We start from the raw sequence: 23278 nt of genomic DNA, 5'->3' as shown, positions 1-23278 counted from the left end.
ATGTATTTGTGCTCGTAGGTGGGTAATAATTTACTATGTTATACAATTCGAAGATGTACACACCGCCTCAGCATACAACATACTGGTCTTGGTAGATCCGCCTCGTGAAATATTAAAATCTACCTAAAGCATACCACATATTGCCAATCATACCACAATCATGTGATGATGTCTCAGAATACTATTCAGGGCTGCAGAGAAAGGGAGGTTCGATCCTTTGCAACATATCCTAGAACATTCTTGGCTTCTGAACTGCTCTCTCTTTCAATCTTCTAGATTCAGAAGCAAAACCGAGGTCATCAGACATGTTGTGGGCTCCAAGCAGCAGGATTTGTCCCCTAAAGCGTGCACCTGGTGATTCGAGGACTTGAGTGGCATCACAGGCATACCAGGTTGATGTGGCGTTCCACGGCCCTGATGAAGGCTCCACAAAACTCTCCAAGCTGTGATTGGGCTACAAAGGATGTCACCAGTTTGTGACCAGAGTTCTAGACTATGGTGCAGAGTTAATGTCTTGAGGCTACTCCCCACACAGAGGTGTGCTTGGCTTGACTAGCAAAGAAGGAACACCGGACTCTAGACCTGTTGATGAATGTTGATGAATGTTATGCTTCTTCCCCAAAGTGCACCTAATTGACCTTGCAAGGGTGATGTCTTCTTGAGAAGATTCATAAGAAGATGGAGCTACAGGTCACAATGAATGCAGTGTGCTAAGTCTTCATTTTAACTCAACCAGATTATCTGCCTTGTGCAGACTCTGCACAGGCGAGAGCTGCAGAGATAGACCATCATGCTGCACTAGGAGGCTCTGCTGGATCGCTCCAGACAACAACACCAACAAAGCAGGCAGCAATACCGAGCCCAGGTTCACACGCTAGATTAGGGGGTGCAAAATTATAATTCTCCTACCCAAGTTTTGCGAAGGTGATAAACTTTGCATTTTGATACATTTGCAAGGATTGTCATTGTCGTAAAACGTCAACTGTGGGAGATTTTTTCAGCAATCGTTTTCTTGTGCAATAAATAACTCCCACACAAAAAATAGGTTTTGAAGATGTTGTGCCCCCTAATAACATTTTTAGTGAGTTTTCAACCATTATTTTTTTTTTAATGATCTGATGATTTAAAGGAATTTCATGAAGTTAGTGATGTCAAACAGTACTAATGCCATGAAAACACAATATCAGGTAGAGTTAAAGGAAGGAGTAACAATTCAGCAGCTGAGTACATTCAATGGTGCCCTGCTACAGGTGGGGGTGGCAGGGGAGTAGCTATCAATACTGCAGTGGGTGCAGTGGCACCAGGACCCAGGATATGTGAGGGGTCCACTTCACACCAACTTGTGGTTGTTGTTACTACCCGTATTGGGGTGTAGGTTCCTGTTTCCTTGTCTGCATTAGGGCTTACTGCACCCTTCCTATGTCACCGATGCTACAGGCAGCAGTGACTCTCTTCCAGGTTTTCAGTTCAGTGCTGCTCAGCAGAGCAGAGACAAAAAGGCTCGTTCATTGGTCAACAGACCTGCAACACCAGCAAGGAGAGTAAGGAAGTCTCAGGATTTCAGCTGTAATCTTGCTAGGCAAGCCACTGTGAACAGCTGCACATTCATCAATTTAGTGCAGTGAATAATGCAGGTTATTGTGACCGTTTCCTATGTATAAAGGCACTTAGGACGAAGAGCAACTTGCTGATTCGGCCAAGTAGACAAATCACCTAAGTGAGGTGGTACTGCTGTGAGCATCAATATAGCTGCAGGTGGCTTCAGGCATGTTCCTTTGGCGCACTGCCATGAATCAGGCACTGCAGGAACTCTGTGTTAATGTATATGTCAGCAGTGGGTTTGCTCTATGCTGGTTTCCACTTTGTGTCTGGGTTTGTTTGTTTACTGCAGGCTTCATGGTGGTGATAGCGTACTGTCAACAATTCGGATAAGTCTTCCCATGGTATCCTCTTAGGGATCTTAGCTCTTCTTTCTCAACAGATCTCTTTGCAGCTTGTGGCATTGATGGAGGATTCAAGTGACCTGTGGTGATGTTACTCTACTGATTACGGCCATGCGTCAGGAGTTTCTCTGTGTCTCTGCAGAGGTATTGGAACTCAGTCAATGTTTTGCACATGCGTGTTGGGCTCATCTAATTTACACAATGCTCTCTGATTTGTAACAAGATTAAACACCTCAGAAACGAGAGCTTGGGTGAACATGAATCTCTGAGCGTGGAGATGCCCTTGTGACTTGTTCATTTGGGATGGTGTTGTGATAGATTTTGTCATCTCAAAAGCTCATACCGGCATTGCCAGGTGGTCGTAACATAGTGTAGTGTCCTCGTTCTGGTGCAGAAGCTCGCTCACCGTTTCTAGGTTACAAGAACTGGAATGTAGAACGTAAAGGGGCCATAGAATGTAAGCAACTGGTCAGTTGACAGTTGCAGGGTTTAATGCTGGATGGGGGTCGTTACTGCTGTACTCAATAAACTACATTGAGTCAACTCTACGCTGGTGTTTCTCCTTTCTTCAACCGTCACCTCACTTCTACGGGCATTAAACACAAGAAAGCAGCCACAAGAAAGCAGCCACCTATCATCCTGAAAGTAATGGAGTTGTTGAGAGATTTGTCAAGGTGTTGAAGGAAACTTTGCAACAGGCGGTAACAAATGGAGTTGACTGGGAGGCAGCCATGAAAAAAAAGTATAGATTTACTCCATACTCTTCTACAAGCGTATCCCCTTTTTGGTTATTCAAGAAGAGGGTGGGGAACACAGAAGTTTGTCCCTCTTGGGTCTACCCCAAGAAACTATTGGTTGATGAAAAGTTTGATTGTGTGGAAGGCTGAAGAGAAAGGGAGTGCGTGGTTAAGGAGAAAAGGAAGAGATGTATGATGAGAGGAGGGCGGTCAAACACACAGTAGTTTTTGTGGGTACCTGAGTGAAAATAAAATCTCCCCAACCGGGCAAAAGTGGCTCGAAATTCAGTGTACCTTTTAAGGTAATAAAGGTATTCACGCCATTAAGACCAGTGACCATCGGTCAGGGAACTTGAACAGAGTGGCTAAATGTCAACCTACAGGTGCGTCTGTAAGTTCTAGTGTTGTTCCCAATGAATGATTGTCAGACCTCGCAGGGTGGTTAAACGGCCTCCCAAGCTTCAAGATTATGTCTAGACATATTGGTGTTGTGCCACATTTTTTGTCTTTTGTGTTCTTTGGGTTTACTTCGTTGTTACTAATAACCTGTACCGCTGCTGGTATCTTTTTACCTGTACTTTTATGGATATTTTATATTCAAATAAAGTTTCTATTATCTCTCGTTGTCACTTAAGTTTTGTAGTGTCCTCGTTCAAGTGCAGAAGCTAGCTCACCATTTCTAGTTTACAAGTACTGGAATGTAGAACGTAAAGCGACTATAGAATGTAAGCACCTGGTCAATTGACAGTTGCAGGGGTTGGTGCTGGATGGGGTTGTTACTGCTGTACTCAATAAACTACAATGAGTCAACTCTATGCTGCTGTTTCTCCTTTCTTAATCCCTTCGATGTGGATGACAAAGCCAGCTCGTCATGGGCGTTACCTGCGCTGCGCGCATGACGAGCTGGCTTTGTCACGTAAACCGCGAATTTCCAATCTTCAGCGCGCAGCGGAAAAACCCGCTAGCGCGCATGCGGTTAAACCGTCACCCCACTCCTACACAAAGCCACTCCTAGGGTATTACGTCCAAGAGAGGGATACAGAGCAATGTGATTTCATAATGGTTGAATTATTTCTAGTCTGGATTTCTAGTCGAGCATTGATTTTAAAATAAATCTCATTTTTACATAATTTTTCTGTTTGTTGTTTTTCGAAGGTAAGCAGCTATACTTTTTCCTCTCCCCGTTTGATTTCTTTAAAAGGGACAGATCTCCCCCGTCCTTCCTTTCCCTCTTCCAGCACTGTTTTCATTCATGTGGTGTATTGTCATTGGGGCTGCTCAGAAACCTTGAATTGGTGTTTTAAAGCCCCTTGCACTGTTTAATTTATTCAGTCTTTTTTTTCTCATGACGTTGTCCTGTAGGGTTAACACATTTAAACATTTTCACCTGCCAAACTACTGTTTTTAGGACAGTAAGACATCAATTATGAAAACTGTTGTAAAACCTATTGTTTGTTTTTGGTACGATGGTTTAAATGTTGACTCTTTTATTTTCGTTCTTTTTAACTGTGTACCTTCCTTTAAGCTTTTTATTGAGATGTGTATTGTTATGTCTCTTTCCAATGTGTAAGCATTCCAGAGCTAGGGCCTGCAGTGTGTGCAAACATCCTCGAGCCAAGGACCCCATGATTGTGTTAGTGAACAGTTCAGAAGCAGAACCTCATGCTGTGGGTACACATTTTAGACAAGTTCGTTGTGATGGTAAATGCGCCAAAGTTAGTGGTTCCTAGAGTATGCAACCTTCTCAGAGACAAGGAATAACTGTGTGTGTGTGAATATGTGTGATTTGATTAACACATTGTTTTTTTTAATGTGATCAAAGGGCACCATTTCAACAACACCACTGTAAATATCACATTTATCATCTTGCCACTCGCCAGGGCGTGGTGAGGGATTAGATGTGAACACAGTTTTTCTTTATTTTGAGTGCACGTCCAAGGAACAAGAACAATGCTACAACTGTTTAGGCCTAGGACAAGTGACATTATTACAGGTTTCTCTAATGTCCAAATTTGATGATTTCAGGGCAATCTAGTGCCAGGTGCTGTTGGTGCTCTAGGCAGTGTCTAGAGCAGGGGTCTCCAACCTTTTCGTTAATGAGAGCTTCTTCTGATCAGTGAAAATCATCGTGAGCTACTGAAGGCTAAACCACTTGTGCATTGTTACCAGACACCGCCACGCCCAGCTTCATTGACTTTAAGCCTAATGTCCATAGAGCCAGATACTTTGGTTTTAACAAAATACTTTGACTAGGGGCATTATGACAGGCTGGCTTGTGTCAGTGAGAGCATGGTATTTGAGGAAGTAAGGACATATGTGTGTATGAATTAGATATTTGTATTGGTGACTGAGAGCTTGTGTTGTATGTACTTGCATCACAAGACATACCTTTTGTCATATGTGGCACAGTTACACGTATAGCACAAACATAAAATATTTTTTTTTTAATGGGAGACATTTGAAGTGCAGAACATTTTATGCAAAAATGTTCATAATATAGGACATCTTTCTGCACTTTAAATTTATCTCACTGAGAAAAAATGGCTGTATATTTCAGTTATACTTATGGAACAGTTTCTAGTCTCCATGCCACAGTAGTTGTCTTGACAAGGAAAAAGTTGTCAAATAGGTCGAAGATGTGGGTTTGGACAAATGCAAATCTTCAGGAAGGCAGCATTAAGTAGGGCCTGGCTGGGAAGAATGCATGTTGTGCATGAAGGTCATGGTGTTGTTTAGGTCACTGAATGCAGGACAGGCCATGAAGACTTAAAAAATTCTACCAATCAGGGCTTTTCCGGTGTGGTTAGGTTTACTTCCTGTTCCAGTTCAGTTCATGAAGCTTTATTTGGTACAAAAGAATTGACCATAAAAGCACATATTAAAAATACATGTACGGAAAACATTGAAAATTGTAAAAAGTGTGATACAATACAGACCAATATGCTAAAATATCATGCTTTTACGTATACTGATAGATTTGATTAAAAACATGGCAGTATAAAAACAAATATCAGCAGATTTCATATTAAGAACAAGATTCATAGCCACATCCACTGTACGTATCCCATATTTAACAAATAGAGGCTTTAAATATAGTATTCGATAGTTCTGGTACAGTTTACATATAAGTAAAAAGTGCAAAGTGCTCTGTTTCGATATGCCATCGCACTGACACGGTCCTTTAGAGTGTTGCTTAATGTTTGGCAAAGCCACTAACTCATGCACAATTCCGAACCTGAGTCTTGTTAGAACAAATGTGTGCGAGGTCCTCATTACCAGCACGAGGTGGTGTGGGAAGCCTTCAGTGAAAGAATATTTACTGTAGAAAGAAACCGCTGTCATGGACCGACACGAAGAAGTCCTCTTGTTTGCCATGTTGTCCATGAATATTGCTTTCATTTCAGGTTTCGGTATAGCCAATGCAGCCTCCGGGTCGGCCAAAACATCAAGATTAAAGATTTGTGAATAACAATATACAACATATCTTATCCACGGGATCTTCCTATACATGTCCAGTGAAAGGCAATCTGCAATTATAGATCTGTTTAAAGTCTTTCCATCCTCGAGCCAGATTGAACGCCATAACATTAGTGGTCTTAAAGCTAAAAGATCATTCAGATAGTTAATGTCTAGTTCCCGATGGATCAGTACAGTGGCTGCTGAGGAGGGCAGACATAAGAGTTTTTTTAAAAAACAATTTTCCTCAAGCTGCAATTTATCGGCACTACTATAGCCCCAGATGGCCGCCCCATATAATTCAATGCTGGCACATCTTGCTTGGTAGATTTGCCGCATATCTCTTGTCCGTCTATCCCCAATTTTAGCCGCAAATTTAAAAATACCATGGGCACTTTTTGCCATTTTATTACTGACATTATTAAATTCATTAGATCACTTTCTATCATGGGAAAAGGTTATTCCAAGATAACAAAAGGAATCAACTGATTGCACCTAATTACCAGCAATTAAAAAGGCAGTGGATTTCTTGTTTTTTTCTCCACACGTCATGGTATGTGTCTTGTCCTTATTGATGAGTAGTTTCCTGTCCCTAATAAACAGTGAAAAGGCAAGGAAAAAGTTGTCAAATAGGTCGAAGATGTGGGTTTGGACAAATGCAAATCTTCAGGAAGGCAGCATTAAGTAGGGCCTGGCTGGGAAGAATGCATGTTGTGCATGAAGGTCATGGTGTTGTTTAGGTCACTGAATGCAGGACAGGTCACGAAGACTTTAAAAAATTCTACCAATCAGGGCTTTTCCGGTGTGGTTAGGTTTACTTCCTGTTCCTTAAATTTAACATTGTACCCCTCCAGGAGAGTCCCTTATTCAAGTCTCCTTTTAGTGTAGTCCTAGCTCAATTCATGACTCTCAGTTTGACATCGGTTCAGATGCTAATCTGCTATGATATCTGACTTCAGTTGACTGTGATTGAAAAACATTGCTATTCTTTGCGAGAGTGTGACCAAGACGCGCTTCTCGTGAGTGCTTCAGCACCTCTGACACTGACTGTGTGAGATCTTGGTATTTTCGAAAGTCTACAGATAGCTAGTGGAGAACCTGTACATTCACTGTACTCTGCATTCAAATCCTTGCCTACTCCCAGCATAAAATGCACCTCCATGAGAACCCAGTTGCTGCACGAACAAATTTCTGAACAGTGCACTGGAGGCAACATGTTCTATGAATTTTTGCAATAAAAAGATGCCTTTTTCATCATTTAAGCTGGCATTAAATAGAGCTCCAAAATGTCATTCATTGTTAACTGACAAAGGCATCTTTTCTCATCGCTCTCATTCATGGACAGTGATTAACAACTATTAAACACTTAAACCGTCGGCCTACTTAGACACTACGTTCTCTATCTACATTAAAAAACAATTAATGGCATTGCGTTTTGGCAAATTACCTACTTTGGCCGACGAACCAAAATGGAGGCACATCGAGTCAAAAGAATGCCATTTTTGTGGTTACAAAAAGGAAGACTTAATTAATTTGATATGCCATTGCAAGAAGCTGCAATTAGAGCGTGTCAAATTTTTAAAAAAGGCTTCCTGGATAGGGGAATACGCACGTGTAGAACCGCCATCATTAGAGGTTTGGATCCAACTGACCCTCAAATGATTTGTAGAATTATAAAGTTTTTACAAGCTCATGAAATATTATTGAAAGCAGCAGCACCCTAATGAAATAATTTCAATTTGGGATGAAAGTTATAAAATGAGGAGGAGATGAAATAGGTGTGAGCACTGACTACTTGAGTTAAATATATCACCTATTAAACAACTGTTATTCATATTTCTCGATTTATGGCTAGGAGCAAGATGGGTGCTTTTTGTGAAATATGTAAATACTGACTCATGAATTGTCTTTTATACTTTTTATGTCGAGATTACGAAATGAAGGAACATTTTATGTAAATTGGTTATATTTTAAATTAATGCTTGCAGAATGTTGCTCTATGTAAATTGTTACTGTTTTTAATAACTATACAATAAACACATTTTACAGGTTGCAGTGGCTGCACAGGAGCTCCTCAATGGGCTTTACATTTTCAACAATAAGATAATACTTTTCAGAACACTTACTGAACCACATCACTGTCAATGACATGTATCGCGGGTAGCTGAAGGGAGGCGGGATAGAGAGTACAAGTGGGAGTAGTCTTGAGGGAATGAGAAGCTGGAGACATGAAGCTGTGAACAACTGGGGACAAAACATAGACTGTAGAACAATTACAGTTGTCAGTCTAGGCAAGCAAGGCACAAGCCGCCTTGTGATTGGTTAATTGATTAATTGACTGATGTTATGACCTACTGTTTGACTGTATTTGCCTTATTGGTTGTCAGGTTGAATATTCGGCTGTTTCATTAGCTGTTTTTATCCATCTTATTTATTGAGTGATTGACTACTGAGTTGCTGGATCTTGAATCTCAAGTTGCTTAGCAGGTGACAAGATTTTTTAATGGAATGGACTTCTTATGTGTAAGGACGTTTTCATGCATTACGACCTCCTGGCCTATTGTTGAGGGGAACTGTGCTTACATGTATTATTAAAGAGAAAAATATAAGGTACCACACGTGCCAAGAAGAAGTGAACAAGTGTCTAGGAATGGCAACCCATCCCAATACCATCGCATTTAAAATCTCCACTTTTATGTGTGCACTCACAATTTCCCGGCCAGGTCCTATGTCTGTAAATGTCTCTGTCTATTAATGTTTCTTAAGCATCATCCTTTAAGACAACCCCTTGACTATACTCTCCGGGATGCCTTGGGGTGTGACTTTGAAAAGTGTCAGTCGACTGTAATCTCCTTACACTTGTAACATGTTAAAGCTGCTGGGACGGGGTTTGCCAAAAGGAAAATGACTAATTTAATGTTGTTGCCAATTTGTGAAGCCTTCACACGATGGAGAGTAAACATATTTAATGGCATTTGCGGAGTCTTCCATATTTTCCATATTTATATATAATTGCCTCAGGACAGGCTTGCTGCGTTTTTTGCCTCAGGTGCTTTAAAATTAAACAATGAAATACAAATGGTTTCAAAGCGTGCTTTAAATCCATTTGTATTTGCATTGGGTGCTTCCTGCCTCTTGCAGGGTTGCCACTAGCAATGCTGGCCTTAAGGAGTCTGGGAGGGGGAGTGGGTCCAGTTCATATATGCTAAAGGCTTTATTAAATTTCAAAACGTGTGTATTTCTTTATGTGAGCTTTGTAACCTATTTCAGTTTAGCATGTTAAACTATACTATTGGAGTGAGTGGCAGTTATTAGAAGTGACAGATTCTAATACATGCATGTCTCCACAACCACCCGGGTGACGATTCTATTATGACAAAAGCTGTCTTTTGTCCTCTACACGTGGCCAAGGTAGATGCTATAGATTGGCTAACATTATAGTATTTTGATTTGCTTAGGTCACACCCTGAACTGATTTATTTCAACTTGCCCTTATGTGGTCATGAAGAAAAAGGGGGCTCTGTGAAAAAGTAATAGCCTGGGGTCAAAGTGTAGTCAAGAGGAAGCCGAGATTGATGCAAGGCTTTTGTGTAATTCAGCCTCTACGTGTTTGTCTCATTCGCTATCTCATTTTAGATCAAAGCTAAATGTTTTATGTTTAATCTGTTGAGACACTAAATCAGTGCACTGTGTTAAACACATCCAGGCAATGCATGTTGCATAAGGATTGGTGGTGGTAGTGTTTGGGGAAGGTGATGTTTTAATGCTGGAGCTAAAACCAGAGTGCATACACTTGGTATGTGCATTTAGACCATGTGTTCTACATAGCTAAGAGTTTGTTCATTATCCTCCATTCTTGCATTCATTCATCCACACACTCCACACGATCCAGCTATTCATTGATTGAGGCATACAACCCTTTCTCCAATTCCCATCTGTGCATTCAAGGATTGGATAAGGTTTGATAAAATTGCGGGGGGAACCTCCCAGGCCCCCTTGCACTGGTTACGCTGGCTCGCTGCATGCAGTGTGGGGGACCAGTCTGCCAGCATTTGCCAGGACTGCTTTTAGTTGTCAGCCCAGCCATGGCGCTAGCGGCCTCCTGCTCAGGATAGGAGTCTCTAATGTGCGTAAATTCATCAGTTGCAGCTGGTAAATCCACGTATGACTAAGGGTGGGGGTCCATTACAAGGAGGGGGAGGGGGCTCCTTCTATATGCAATGTGCTATGTAGGACCCCTATTTATGGGCATTGCTGTTGGTGAGTGTAGGCGTTCGGGATCCGGGAATGTATCCTTACTTTGGCAGTGTCCATGCACTAGCAGGGGTCCTAGTTTGCTTGGAGTTGCCTGCTTTGGGCAGTGGTCCCCACTATAATCAGAGTCACAAGAGGAACTTTTCCTCGTTGACCCCGTGACGCCGGCGTTGCTTTAACAATTCTTACCGGTTTATGTCTCTTGAGGCTTTCGAGGCTAAGGCAAGCTACCAGTCTATCAACAACTGCAGGCCTCTCTCCAGCCCGGCTGCGAGTTCGCCAGTGCTGCCGGGATCTGAGCAGGGGCCCGGTGAGCTCAGTAGCTGGAAGCACAGAGCTGCATCCACTTTTAGCCTCTTTGATGGCCTGCACAACAGATGGAAACTATCTCCCGGCCGCCTCGGCCCCGTCAGACGTGATTCAGTGCGAACTCGGCCAGGCTTCCTTCCATGGGCCTGACGGAGCTCCTCGCGCCCAGGAGAGCGAGGGCCGAGGCGATGAGCGACTCCAGACTCTGAAGAGGCCTTGGGCACGCGCCAGGGGAAGTCAAGAAGACCTGACACTATCCCCCGAGTCCCTGCTTGATTTCATCAAATACTTCTACTGCTGCTTACTGCCGCCTCATTCTTACAAGGGTCTACTCTCGGGCCCAATATTTAAAACTGTCACTCAGCCAGGCGCTGCATTTAGAGAGAGAGCAGGATGGTGCCAGAGCTGCAAAGATAGGCGCTATCCTGCTCTCTCCCTAGGGCTGGCGCACACTCCGGCTGCCGTGCAACCCACACACACCATTGCACAATAGTGCAAAGGTGTCTCCATAGGTCTAGCATAGAAAATACTATAACTAACTTTAAAACGTTTCCCACTTTGCATGTGTGCTGCGTAGTGCAGCACACACACAAAGTGGAAAAAGCTAGGAGAAAACATTTCTCCATTTTACCACCTGCTTTCAAGTGGTGTTATGTTATGTGAAAAACCCTGTCTACTATTGCTGGTAGATAGGGTTTTGCATGAAAAACCATAGCTGTCACACAGGAACGCACATGGAACATCTCACTAGACACCGACTAATACCAAGCAGCGCTTTAACCCCTTCGGTGCTGATGACGGCTCCCGGCCGTCGTGAGTCACGGTGTGCTGATGATGACCGGGAGCCGTCATGACGACGCCCGCGATCGGAATGTCCAGCACTGGCACGGAATTACAGCCGCGGCCAAGGTGTTAAAGTTGTTTTTAGGTGACTTTTAGGCAACTTTGTTGAAAGGAAATAACACATATATTGCCCTGATTTGCATCACTTTTGTGGAGCTAACCCAGTGCAAAATGTTTGTAAACCTAATCCTTGATGCTGAAGCTGGTGTTGGGGCAGTGCATATGCTCATCCGTGCTCTTCATGGTACTGCAATGGGTTAAGTTTGACTAATATTCAATATTGGTTTCACAATATGTTACAGAAACCTGTTCCATCAGTTCCTAAAATCTTGTTATAAAGCAACTTCATTTATGTTCCTAAACCTTGATTTCTGTCACCATGAACTGTGGCAGAACTTTCTTTTAAGGGAGATCTTAGTATATTTAAGGCACTTGTGGGACACCCCCGCGCCGCACGGCCACCAGCTGCTGCGTGTGCCCCTTTGCCTGCCTAACTGCCTCGCCGCCGGCCTCGCTGCCGTCTTGGGTTCTCCCCATTTGTTTTCGCCATTTGTTTTGCCCTCCATTTGTGCTTGTTTTTCTGTAATTATTGTGCCGTGTTAACGTTTTTCTGCCTGTTTTCTCCATTTGTTTTGCCCTCCATTTGTGCTTGTTTTTCTGTAATTATTGTGCCGTGTTAACGTTTTTCTGCCTGTTTTCTCCATTTGTTTTGCCCTCCATTTGTGCTTGCTCTATTGTAATTATTGTGCCGTGTTAACAGTTTCCTTCCTGTTTGCCCGCCTACCTCGCCGCCCTCCGCTCTCCCTCCCCGCTTCCCGCCACCGCCATTTACCCCGCCCCTTTTCTCTTCTGTACCCTCCCCGCTCCCGCCTCCCAGCTGCTCCGCCCACCCGCGCACTTGGCCTTATATGGCGACCGTGCGACGCAGGTGAGTGTGACCCACTTGTGGGACACCCCCGCGCCGCACGGCCACCAGCTGCTGCGTGTGCCCCTTTGCCTGCCTAACTGCCTCGCCGCCGGCCTCGCTGCCGTCTTGGGTTCTCCCCATTTGTTTTCGCCATTTGTTTTGCCCTCCATTTGTGCTTATTTTTCTGTAGTTATTGTGCCGTGTTAACGTTTTTCTGCCTGTTTTCTCCATTTGTTTTGCCCTCCATTTGTGCTTGCTCTATTGTAATTATTGTGCCGTGTTAACAGTTTCCTTCCTGTTTGCCCGCCTACCTCGCCGCCCTCCGCTCTCCCTCCCCGCTTCCCGCCACCGCCATTTACCCCGCCCCTTTTCTCTTCTGTACCCTCCCCGCTCCCGCCTCCCAGCTGCTCCGCCCACCCGCGCACTTGGCCTTATATGGCGACCGTGCGACGCAGGTGAGTGTGACCCACTTGTGGGACACCCCCGCGCCGCACGGCCACCAGCTGCTGCGTGTGCCCCTTTGCCTGCCTAACTGCCTCGCCGCCGGCCTCGCTGCCGTCTTGGGTTCTCCCCATTTGTTTTCGCCATTTGTTTTGCCCTCCATTTGTGCTTGCTCTATTGTAATTATTGTGCCGTGTTAACAGTTTCCTTCCTGTTTGCCCGCCTACCTCGCCGCCCTCCGCTCTCCCTCCCCGCTTCCCGCCACCGCCATTTACCCCGCCCCTTTTCTCTTCTGTACCCTCCCCGCTCCCGCCTCCCAGCTGCTCCGCCCACCCGCGCACTTCGCCTTATATGGCGACCGTGCGAACGCGCAGCGGCCACGCGCAGCGGGCGCGCCGATTGTGCGCCAAAGGTAAGCCCGTCTGCGCCCGTCCGTGACCGGATCGCGACCAGCGCCAGGACCCCTGGCCCACGAAGACCCCGACCAACCCGCCTGACGTACTCCGCCGCCACCCTCATCGCACTCAACACCGGCCGACTCCCAGGATGCCACCAAGCCACACCACGACGCACCCACGGACCCTTCAGCTGCCACGCCTGCAAATTCTCCTGCATCCGGACCTGCCTCGCACCAGCACCCGCCAAGTCGAACACCAGCAGCACCCACCTCAAGTGCATCCTGCTCAACACCCGCTCCGTCCACAGACACGCCATCGAACTCTGGAACCTCCTAGACGCCACAGCCCCTGACGTTGCCTTCCTCACAGAGACCTGGATGAACGCCTCTTCAGCTCCCGACATCGCCATCGCTATCCCAGAGGGCTACAAGATCGTCCGGAGGGACCGCACCGCCAACCAGATGGGATCGCCATCATCCACAGGAACACCATCCGTCTCACGACCAGCACCGACAACACCCTGACCACCGCCGAACACCTGCATTTCCAGATCCACACCGACCCGAACACCACCCTCAGAGGCACCCTGATCTACGACCTCCGGGACCACGCACCCAATTCAGCGAGGACATCGCCGACTTCGTCAGCCCGCATGCCCTCCCCTCCGCTGACTACATCCTCCTGGGGGACCTCAACTTCCACCTGGAGAACAACAACGACCGCAACACCAGCACCCTGCTCGACAACCTCGCCAATCTTGGACTCAAGCAGCTGGTGTCCACCCCCACCCACCTCGCCGGACACACACTCGACGCAGTCTTCTCTTCCTGCACAGACATCGACTTCAGCCACGCCACAGAGCTTCAATAGACGGACCACAGCTGCGTCCACTTCACCTTCAAGTGAACGACGACCCACCACCACCAGCAACAGGCTGCCCGCAGAAGCTGGAACAAGATCACAGCAGACCAGCTCGCCACCTCCCTGAGCCAGCACCCTCCTGCCAGCTCAGCAAACCCCAGCCAGGCCGCCGACAACCTCACGAAGTGGATCAGCATCTGCGCGGACGAACTCGCCCCGCTGAGGACCCCACCCAGCAGACCCGGCAGCAAGAAAACCCCGTGGTTCACCGACGAACTCAAGAGCTCCAAGAAGAACTGCTGAGCCCTCGAGAAAGTCTGGAGAAGGGAACCTACACCGGACAACAGGACCACCTTCAAGCTGGCCACCCGGAAGCACCACCAGCTGATCCGCGCCGCCAAGAAAACTGCATTTAAGGACCGGCTGGACAACAACGCACACAACTGCAAGGAACTCTTCAACATCGTGAAAGAGCTATCCAACCCCAGCGCAGGAAACAACGACATCACCCCATCGCAAGACCTCTGCAACTCCCTCGCTTCATACTTCCACAACAAGATCGCGGACATACTCAACAGCTTCAACAACCAACCAACGCACACCAAGACCGAACAACCACCCCCCACCACCACCCTCCACGCCTGGACCCCGATCAGCACCGAAGACACCATCCGCACGATGAACTCCATCCACTCCGGATCACCGACCGACCCCTGCCCTCACCACGTCTTCAACAAGGCCGACGCTGTCATCGCACCCCACCTGCGAGACATCATCAACACATCCTTCGACACCGCCACCTTCCCTGAGAGCTGGAAGCACGCCGAACTCAGCGCTCTACTCAAGAAACCCACTGCGGACCCTACCGAACTCAAGAATTAACGCCCCATCTCGCTCCTCCCGTTTCCAGCCAAAGTCATCGAGAAGACCGTCAACAAGCAGATGGCCGCCTTCCTCGAGACGAATGGATCCCTCGACCCCTCACAGTCCGGCTTCCGAGCCAATCACAGCACCGAGACCGCCCTCATCGCCGCCACCGATGACATCCGAGCCCTGATGGACAACGGAGAAACAGCGGCCCTCATCCTCCTAGACCTCTCCGCGGCATTCGACACTGTCTGCCACCGCACCCTAGTACCGCGCCTCAGCAACGTCGGAATCCTGGACAAGGCGCTGGAATGGATCATCTCCTTCCTCGACGGTAGAACACAGAGAGTCCGCCTACCACCGTACAAGTCAGAGGCCACCGAAGTCATCTGCGGCGTCCCTCAAGGATCCTCACTGAGCCCCACCCTCTTCAACGTCTACATGAGCCCCCTCGCTGCCATCGCACGCCAACACAACCTCAACATAATCTCCTACGCCGACGACACCCAGCTGATCCTCTCCCTGACCAACGACCCCGCCGCCGCCAGAGCTAACCTGCACGAAGGGATGAAAGAGGTAGCCGAGTGGATGACGACCAGCCGCCTGAAACTGACCTCGGACAAGACGGAGGTCCTCATCCTGGGCTCTTCACCCTCCGCCAGGGACGACTCCTGGTGGCCTCCCGCCCTGGGCACCGCACCCAAACCGACAGACCATGCACGCAACCTGGGCTTCATCCTGGACTCCTCCCTCTCCATGACCAGGCAAGTCAACAACGTCTCCTCGGCGTGCTTCAACATCCTACGCATGCTACGGAAGATCTTCTGGTGGATCCCCACCGAGACCAGGAAGACCGTCACCCAGGCCCTCGTCACCAGCCGACTGGACTACGGCAACGCCCTCTACACCGGTACCACCGCCAAGCTCCAGAAGAGACTCCAGCGGATCCAGAACGCCTCAGCCAGACTCATCCTCGACATCCCAAGAACCAGCCACATCTCCGGACATCTGAGAGACCTTCACTGGCTCCCCGTCAACAAAAGAATCACCTTCCGCCTCCTCACCCACGCACACAAAGCCCTACACGACCAAGGCCCAAGCTACCTCAACAGCCGAATCAACTTCTACGCTCCCAAACGCCACCTCCGATCAGCCAACCACGCCCTCGCCGCCGGCCCCCGCATCCGAAGAGCGACTACAGGAGGAAGGTCCTTCTCCTACCTGGCCGCCAAGACCTGGAACTCCCTCCCGACCGACCTGCGCCTGACCCAAGACCACCTCTCCTTCAGGAAGAAGCTGAAGACCTGGCTGTTCGAGCAGTAGCGGCACCCCCCCCACCCCCAACGCCTTGAGATCCTACGGGTATGTAGTGCGCTCTATAAATGTCATTGATTGATTGATTGATTGGTTTAATATAGATCGTGAGGCATACCAGTCCTTATGCCTTTTTTCAACATGTATATAGGCATGTTTGCTGTTAAAAAAGAAGCACATGCAAGAATAGTATACTAGTGGCGTAGCAAAACTTCAGGGGGCCCCACTGCAAAGTACATTGAAAGCACCCCCACTCCTCCCCCGGACCCAGGTAAGAGCTCCCAGGTCAGGGGACCAAAACCTGTGCACACTGCTGAAGGGGGCCCTGTGGAGCTCGGGAGCCCCCTCCCCCCGCAACACAGGGGCTAATGTTACTCCACTGTAGTATACTTGTGGTGCATGAGATTAGTCTAAACCTTAGTTGACAGAATGAGACCACTCGCACCTGAGGTAGACAATGCATGTGTTTCCCTAACATGAACAGTGAGTCAGTTTCATATCTGAGGGAGGATATTTAGTGCTTAACATGAACAGTCTGAGGTGAACAGTTTGATAATGACAATACACAGATCTACAGTGAGTGCCCTTTTACACTGGAGGTGGACAACATCATCACTTTCACACATGATGAACAATGAAGTCATTTTCACACTTGACTGGAGAGATGTGGCATAGCACAAAAGAGTTAACGTGATACAGGATACCATTGTTCTCGTTCTGGTTTTCTGGCTTGACTACATTGTATGACATGGAGCAAAATACCCTTTTCCTGCTGTTTAATTCCTCAAGTGTACACACATCAGGACCCAAGGGCGCACTATTTCACCAGTATTGCCTTCACTATATCTGTGCTGTATATCTGTACTGTATATATGCAATTTTCCCTAATAAAATATTTTTGAATAAAAAAAACAAAAAGGAAATGTGCTAATGTTGGTAGAAAGTGAATGTAAATGAGTGAGCAAAAGGCACCAAAATGGACAGTGAGAGCAATTGACATTATAGGTGAACAGTACAATCAATGTCACACTTGAAGTGGATAGTGCATTCATCTTTACACCAGTTGGACTGCTAAATCACGTTGCTACCCGAGTTGGATAGTGAAACTTGAGGTATGCAGTGACGTTATGTTTGCACTTGGCATGCTCATCGAGAACACATTTGCACTCAAGACACAGTGATATCACATTTTCATCATGTTCATATATTAAGCAGTCACAATGATCAATTTGACACTAGATATGGGCCCGCAGCACCTTTTATGCCTCAGGCAGACAAGGAGATAACTTCTACTGTGGACGCAGACTGTCAAGTTTACTTTTCAGTACACAAAGTAGATTGTGGAACACTTTTGTACCTGAGGTGGTGAGTGAAATTATTTGTAAAACTCAGGTGGACAATGAGATTACTTTTAAGCTTGAGGTAGAGAATGATATCATGTTTAGGGACTGTGTAAGTGGATAGTAATGTTTGCACAAAATATAAGTTGGGCAGTGATTTCACTTTTACAATTAAGATGAACAGTGACGCCAATTTTACACCCGAAGTGGCCAATTAGATCAATTTTACTCCAAAGTTTTCCAAGAATCGCTTTCAACCATAACTAGCCACTAAAATTATTTTTAATCTGGAAGTGAATTTGGATTTCGGTGTCCACCTTAGGACGAACACTTGTCGAATTATGTTTACTACTGAAGTGGCCATGAGAATACTCTTGCACCTGATGTGGACATCAAGATCATACTTACAGTATGAATAATTGTACGCATAAAAGTGGTATCGCGTTTACACTTAAGATGTAGTGAGATCACTTTTGCACATGAGATGTACAGTAAGGCCACCGTTCTATCAGAGATGGATGCTGAATCACCTTCACACTTGAGCTGCACCTCAAGGTGGCGTCTAGACTAGACGTGGGCAATACTTGTGAGCAGGAGAGAGAGAACCCCCACGCCAAAGATGGTGGCAGTGTGGTCAGTTAGATTTGCAATAGAATCAGTACATGTCACTTTTAAACTAGGTTGGACGTTGTCTGTGATCACTTTTGCACTAAATAACAATATTGACTATTTTAAAAAAAAGAGATGCACAGAGATATTGTATAGTGTACTAGATTCAATATATGGACATTGAGGATTGATATGTGAAAGATTAAATGTTTTCCTGTAACTGAAAAGGTGACAAATGACAAATGGACAGCAGTGAAAGACCATGCATGTCCTTTAAGAAACATGGGTAGAGTGAAATGTTGCCATTGGCAATGCAGCCTGTCTCAACTTTGTTGACCCAGTTAAATATGTTTCTGTGTGTTATGGTAAACCTTATATGTAAGATATATTCTAACCCTGAGGTTTCTTTGCAGGTTCCGTGACACCTCCGGTCAGAGGGCCTGGCTGTGAGTCCGTCAGCACCGGGATGACCATGGCCTACAGACTGCTGTTCTTCCTCAGCCTCCTTCCTGCTCTGGAGTCAGGTCAGTGGAGTATTCTCTTCTGGAGTCTTCGCAGACTCTGTATCCTGTGTCTGTGGAAGTACTCTGGAGAAGCAAGTCTTTTCTGTACAGCATCTTCCTCTCCCAGTCCTTACTGCTCTAAGACGAGCACACCTCTCAAGGCTAGTGCCAGACTGCCTCTCTTTCCATTCTTTCCTGTTATTGCCAGTGGTGCAGCTGTTTTAGTCTCAAATAATACGAGCTGAGTTAAATGGCCCAGAATCTTAGCATGTCCGGAAACACTATCCATCATATGTTGTGAGCTTGAGAGTATAGTAAGAGTGAAGGAGACATGCCACCCCTCCCATGAACTGGCCAAAGAACTCACACAGCTGCACTACTCACTGTTTAAAAAAATCTGCGGGCATTTCCAAAAACAGAGTAAGGCTAGGGTGAAAGACATCATCCACAAACATCATTGGTACAATCATGAATGTAGACGTGCCCGTAAAGTCCTTGGTGAAACAATTAAATTGGGTGCTGTGGCTATAGTGCTTTCTGCAAGGACTACCTACAAAAAGGTTATTCACTGCACCAAAAAATCTTGGGATGAGGACAGATGGCAGGAATTAAAATGTGCTTGCGTTAGTAACAACTCCAAGTGCTTTTGAAATGTTATTAAATGGGACAGGGGTGGAATAGAACAGCCACCGGAAAATCATGTTTACCCCGATGTATAGGTTACCCATTTTGCCACTCAATATGCTAAAGATGAAGGAGACAATAAACTATTATTCCCGATCCATCCCTTCCCTGCTGGTCGTGTATGTGATGAGGCAGATGTTAGTGGTGCACTTAGCGCTCTAACAGGTGGTAGAGCTTCAGGGTTAGATTGTATCCCTGCCGACATTTTCTTGTATGATAGACTGAAATGGTCCAACTACATACTATTACTCGCTAATGCCATAGCCCAAGGAGCACCTATTCTGGCTACCTGGCGGTGACGGAGCTGATTCCTATATTTAAAAAAGGAGACAAATCCATACCTGGTAACAATAGGCCAATACGCCTTATAGATTCCATACAGAAAGGAGTGGCCATGCTTGTTTTGGCCAAGGTCCAGGTCTGGATCGAGGCTAATTCCATTCTCACCCCTCTCCAGGCAGGCTTCAGGGCCCATATTAGCACAATTTACCAGGTCTTCCATTCTGTTCTTATATACTGGCGGCCAATCACTCTCGGCAAAGGCAGCATGTATGTTGCCTTTGTCGACCTCAAATCCACCTTTGACCTGGTCTCACTGAACAAATCAAATTGAGGAAGGTTTTGAAGGAGATCGGGATGCCACTTGATTTACTCTCCCTGATCGCCCGCCTCCATGAGGATAATTATGCACAAATATGCTGGGGGGCGGCAGGGAATAAGACAGATCCTTTTCTTGTGCAAAAGGGTGTTCACCAAGGATGTGTGTTGACTCCCACATTGTTTTCTCTTTTTATAAATGGAGTTGCAAACTTCCTTGATGCCACCCATACTGATTCTTCTGTCTTAGCTGGAAGAAAACCCCCCATTTTAATGTTAGCGGATGACACATTATAATCTCCAAAACACCGAGTGGATTGCAGCATGCCCTCCATTGCTATGAAGAGTTCTGTGTCCTGAGGGGTCTTAAAATGAATGCTGCTAAGACAAAGTTTATGGCATTCAATCAGCACAGATCGTTTAGAGAAAAAATGGTGATGGATGGGTTACCCCTCGAGCAGGTTGATGCCTTTGTCTATCTGGGCATCAAACTGCAGAAGGACATGAGGTGGAAGCCATATATCGAAGTTATGGCACTAAAACACCAGCAGTTAGCTGGCACCCTTAGAAAGGAGTTTAAAACCTCTCTGACAAAGCCCCTTAGCCCGGCACTTCAAATGTACAACAGCAAAGTGGTGAGCTCAGACCTCTATGGCACCGAGCTGTGGGGCCTAGAGAACCTGACCCAGCAAACTAGCCGAGAATGCGTTTTTGCGCACGATCATTAGTTTGCCACAGAGTACACCCACCCTCCCCCTAATGAATGATCTAGGCAGGAAAGCCCTGACGGATTTAGCCAGACTACAGCCGATTCTATTCTGAGGCATAGAATATGGTGTACGCAGGAACTGGCTGTATACACAGAGGGCTTAAGGGATATCATTAATTTGGATCGCTTTCACAAAATTATTTGGCTGCAAGATTTGAGAATTCTGTTCAATAAAATTGGCCTGTGCCACCTGTGGGATTCCCCTTCCACCACAATGTTCCAGTCAAAAAATAGCCTCAAAGAGCCTTACAGGGAAATGTTTGTTCATGAAGAGTTTAGGCGCTATGACCCGCTTTTTTCAGATCCAACCATGCCCGAGACTTGAGCTCTATTGGGATAATATTAAAAAGCCTTTGGATCGAAAACTCTACTTCCAATTTAGATCAGGATCTTTGCCCCTGAAGTGTTTTTCTTTCAAATGGTCCCCCACTGGGGATAATAAGTGTCATGCATGCGCCAAATACATAGAATCATATGCGCATGTGCTTTTTGACTGCCCTGCTTATGCTGGCCCGCAGACGTTTTGGCTGGCCCTGCTCTGTAAGAACCTGGGCACAAGATCACACATCATAGCCCTGCTAATTCTCTGCTCTGATCCATCACCCAGGTACGCAATCCCGGTGGCTACATTTTTTAGGTGGATGTGTCACATACATTCCAAACAAATCAGGGCTGGCAAATGATTATAATGAAATCCCTCAATATTGTGTAGGTGTAAGTGGGCATATCAGGTCTTGCGGGCCCATTACGTCTGACAAGGCGCTTGAAACTGTTTTGCACTTGTTGTATTTTAACTTTGTTTTATCATGTTATGTCTAATATAATGATAGCTCTGATTGATTCTTTGCACACGTTTTAATTCAGATTTTATCTTTTGTATTCTTGATTTTTATATTTTTATCTGTAATGCTTTTATGACTTGCAAAGTTGAATAAAGCTCCTTTGATTGATTGATTGATTGATTGATAAGGTTGGTTTACCCAAAAATTAAAAACCTTCACCACTTGGGAACGAAAGGAAAGTTGAAAAATAGAGCAAGTGAGTTTCTATTCACCAGTGAAAGATGTTACCACTAGGAAATTATAAAGAGGATATTCTACTGTACATGCTGTAGTGCAACATACCAAAATCACAATTATCTAAAAACCTGAAAAAACCCATAACCACAGGTCCAGAAAAAGTATAAAGTAATCTTTCAAGGGAAACAGATACCATATCAGGATTAGAGCAACTCTGGTACCAGACTTTAAAGCAAGAGATCGCTTTGGAATTCTTGTTTAAAAACAAGGGAATAGACCAGGGACGAAATGCTCAATCTGACCATTGCAAGGAGAGAATATGATATAACATTTTGTATGAGATAACTGGTCTTACTGAAGGTAGCTCACTGTGCTTAAATGTAGAGCGAGAAGACATGTAGCATTGTACCTTTATTCTTTAACAGCAAGATGCAAAATATCAGAAGAATAGCATAGGACCGGTCATGGATTGCCCAGGAATGCAATGCAACATTCGGTGAAGGAAATGGGTGCAAACTCTGGATCTGCAGTGATAAATAAAGGGAGTACAACAATTCCAAATCAGCAAGGACAGCGGTAGAAGAAACATAAATGGAAATACAGAACTGGTAGCGCAAATGCAAACTACCTAATGGTTTTAATGTGTTGAATTTTGAAAACCAAGGACTCACTAAGTGGTATATACACTTATAATTACCCCAGAGCGCTACTGGAGCTTTATGTAGCACCCCTTACCAGGGTTGTAAGATCTTTTGGCCTAAAAGTGTTATCCTATGCTGATGACACTCAAATCATGATTACCATCACTGAGAGTGTTGAAGCATCAGCAGCAAATTTTAAAAGCTGCATGCAGGTTGTAGCTGCATGGATGACAGAGAACTATCTAAGACTCAATGGGGATAAAACTGAGATTTTAATTTTCAGAGACAATCAGGAGATTTGGTCCAGGGCCTGATGGCCAGATATGCTTGGATCCTGCCCTCGACCAGGCCCTAGTGCCAAAACTCTAGGCATCATAGTTGAAACCTCCCTCTCTCTGGGTCCCCAAATAAATAGAACAGTCTCCACCTGTTTCGGAAAGATAAGAACACTCAGAAAGATATGTCAATTCCTCTCCCTCTCAGCGCGGAAATAGGCAGTGGTGGCCCTTGTGTTGTCCAGATTGGATTACTGCAATACCCTTTATGTAGGGATAAATGAGAGTTTCCTACACCGACTCCAACTTGTGCAGAAGGCTGCTGCCAGGTTGGTGATGGGCCTTCCTAAATTTCATTCTGTTGCGGCAACCATTAGAAGCCTTCATCGGCTTCCTTTGGGGCGGAGAATTATGTTTAAAGCCCTGTGTTTGGTACACAAGGCCTTTTATAATATGGGATCAGAAGGCATCAAAAAACTGTTTCGGAGATATGTCCCTGGTAAGCAGTTAA

General features: G+C 45.8%; 1 protein-coding gene across 1 annotated transcript in view; it reads left to right on the top strand.

Annotated features, from left to right (window-relative positions):
* Window positions 1-23278, top strand: part of CEMIP (cell migration inducing hyaluronidase 1) — an 857787-nt gene that overhangs the window by 393374 nt on the left and 441135 nt on the right. Inside the window, exon 2 of the mRNA XM_086957874.1 lies at window positions 18693-18803. Within this exon, the coding sequence (XP_086814000.1) occupies window positions 18746-18803 (58 nt within the window). The 5' untranslated portion in view covers window positions 18693-18745. The remainder of the gene's footprint in view (window positions 1-18692; window positions 18804-23278) is intronic.

This window comes from Lissotriton vulgaris, chromosome 2_1 (assembly GCF_964263255.1).
Source record: "Lissotriton vulgaris chromosome 2_1, aLisVul1.2, whole genome shotgun sequence".
Taxonomy (NCBI): domain Eukaryota; kingdom Metazoa; phylum Chordata; class Amphibia; order Caudata; family Salamandridae; genus Lissotriton; species Lissotriton vulgaris.
The sequence above is the reverse complement of the archived record's forward strand: the minus strand, read 5'-3'. Positions and strand labels throughout refer to the sequence as shown.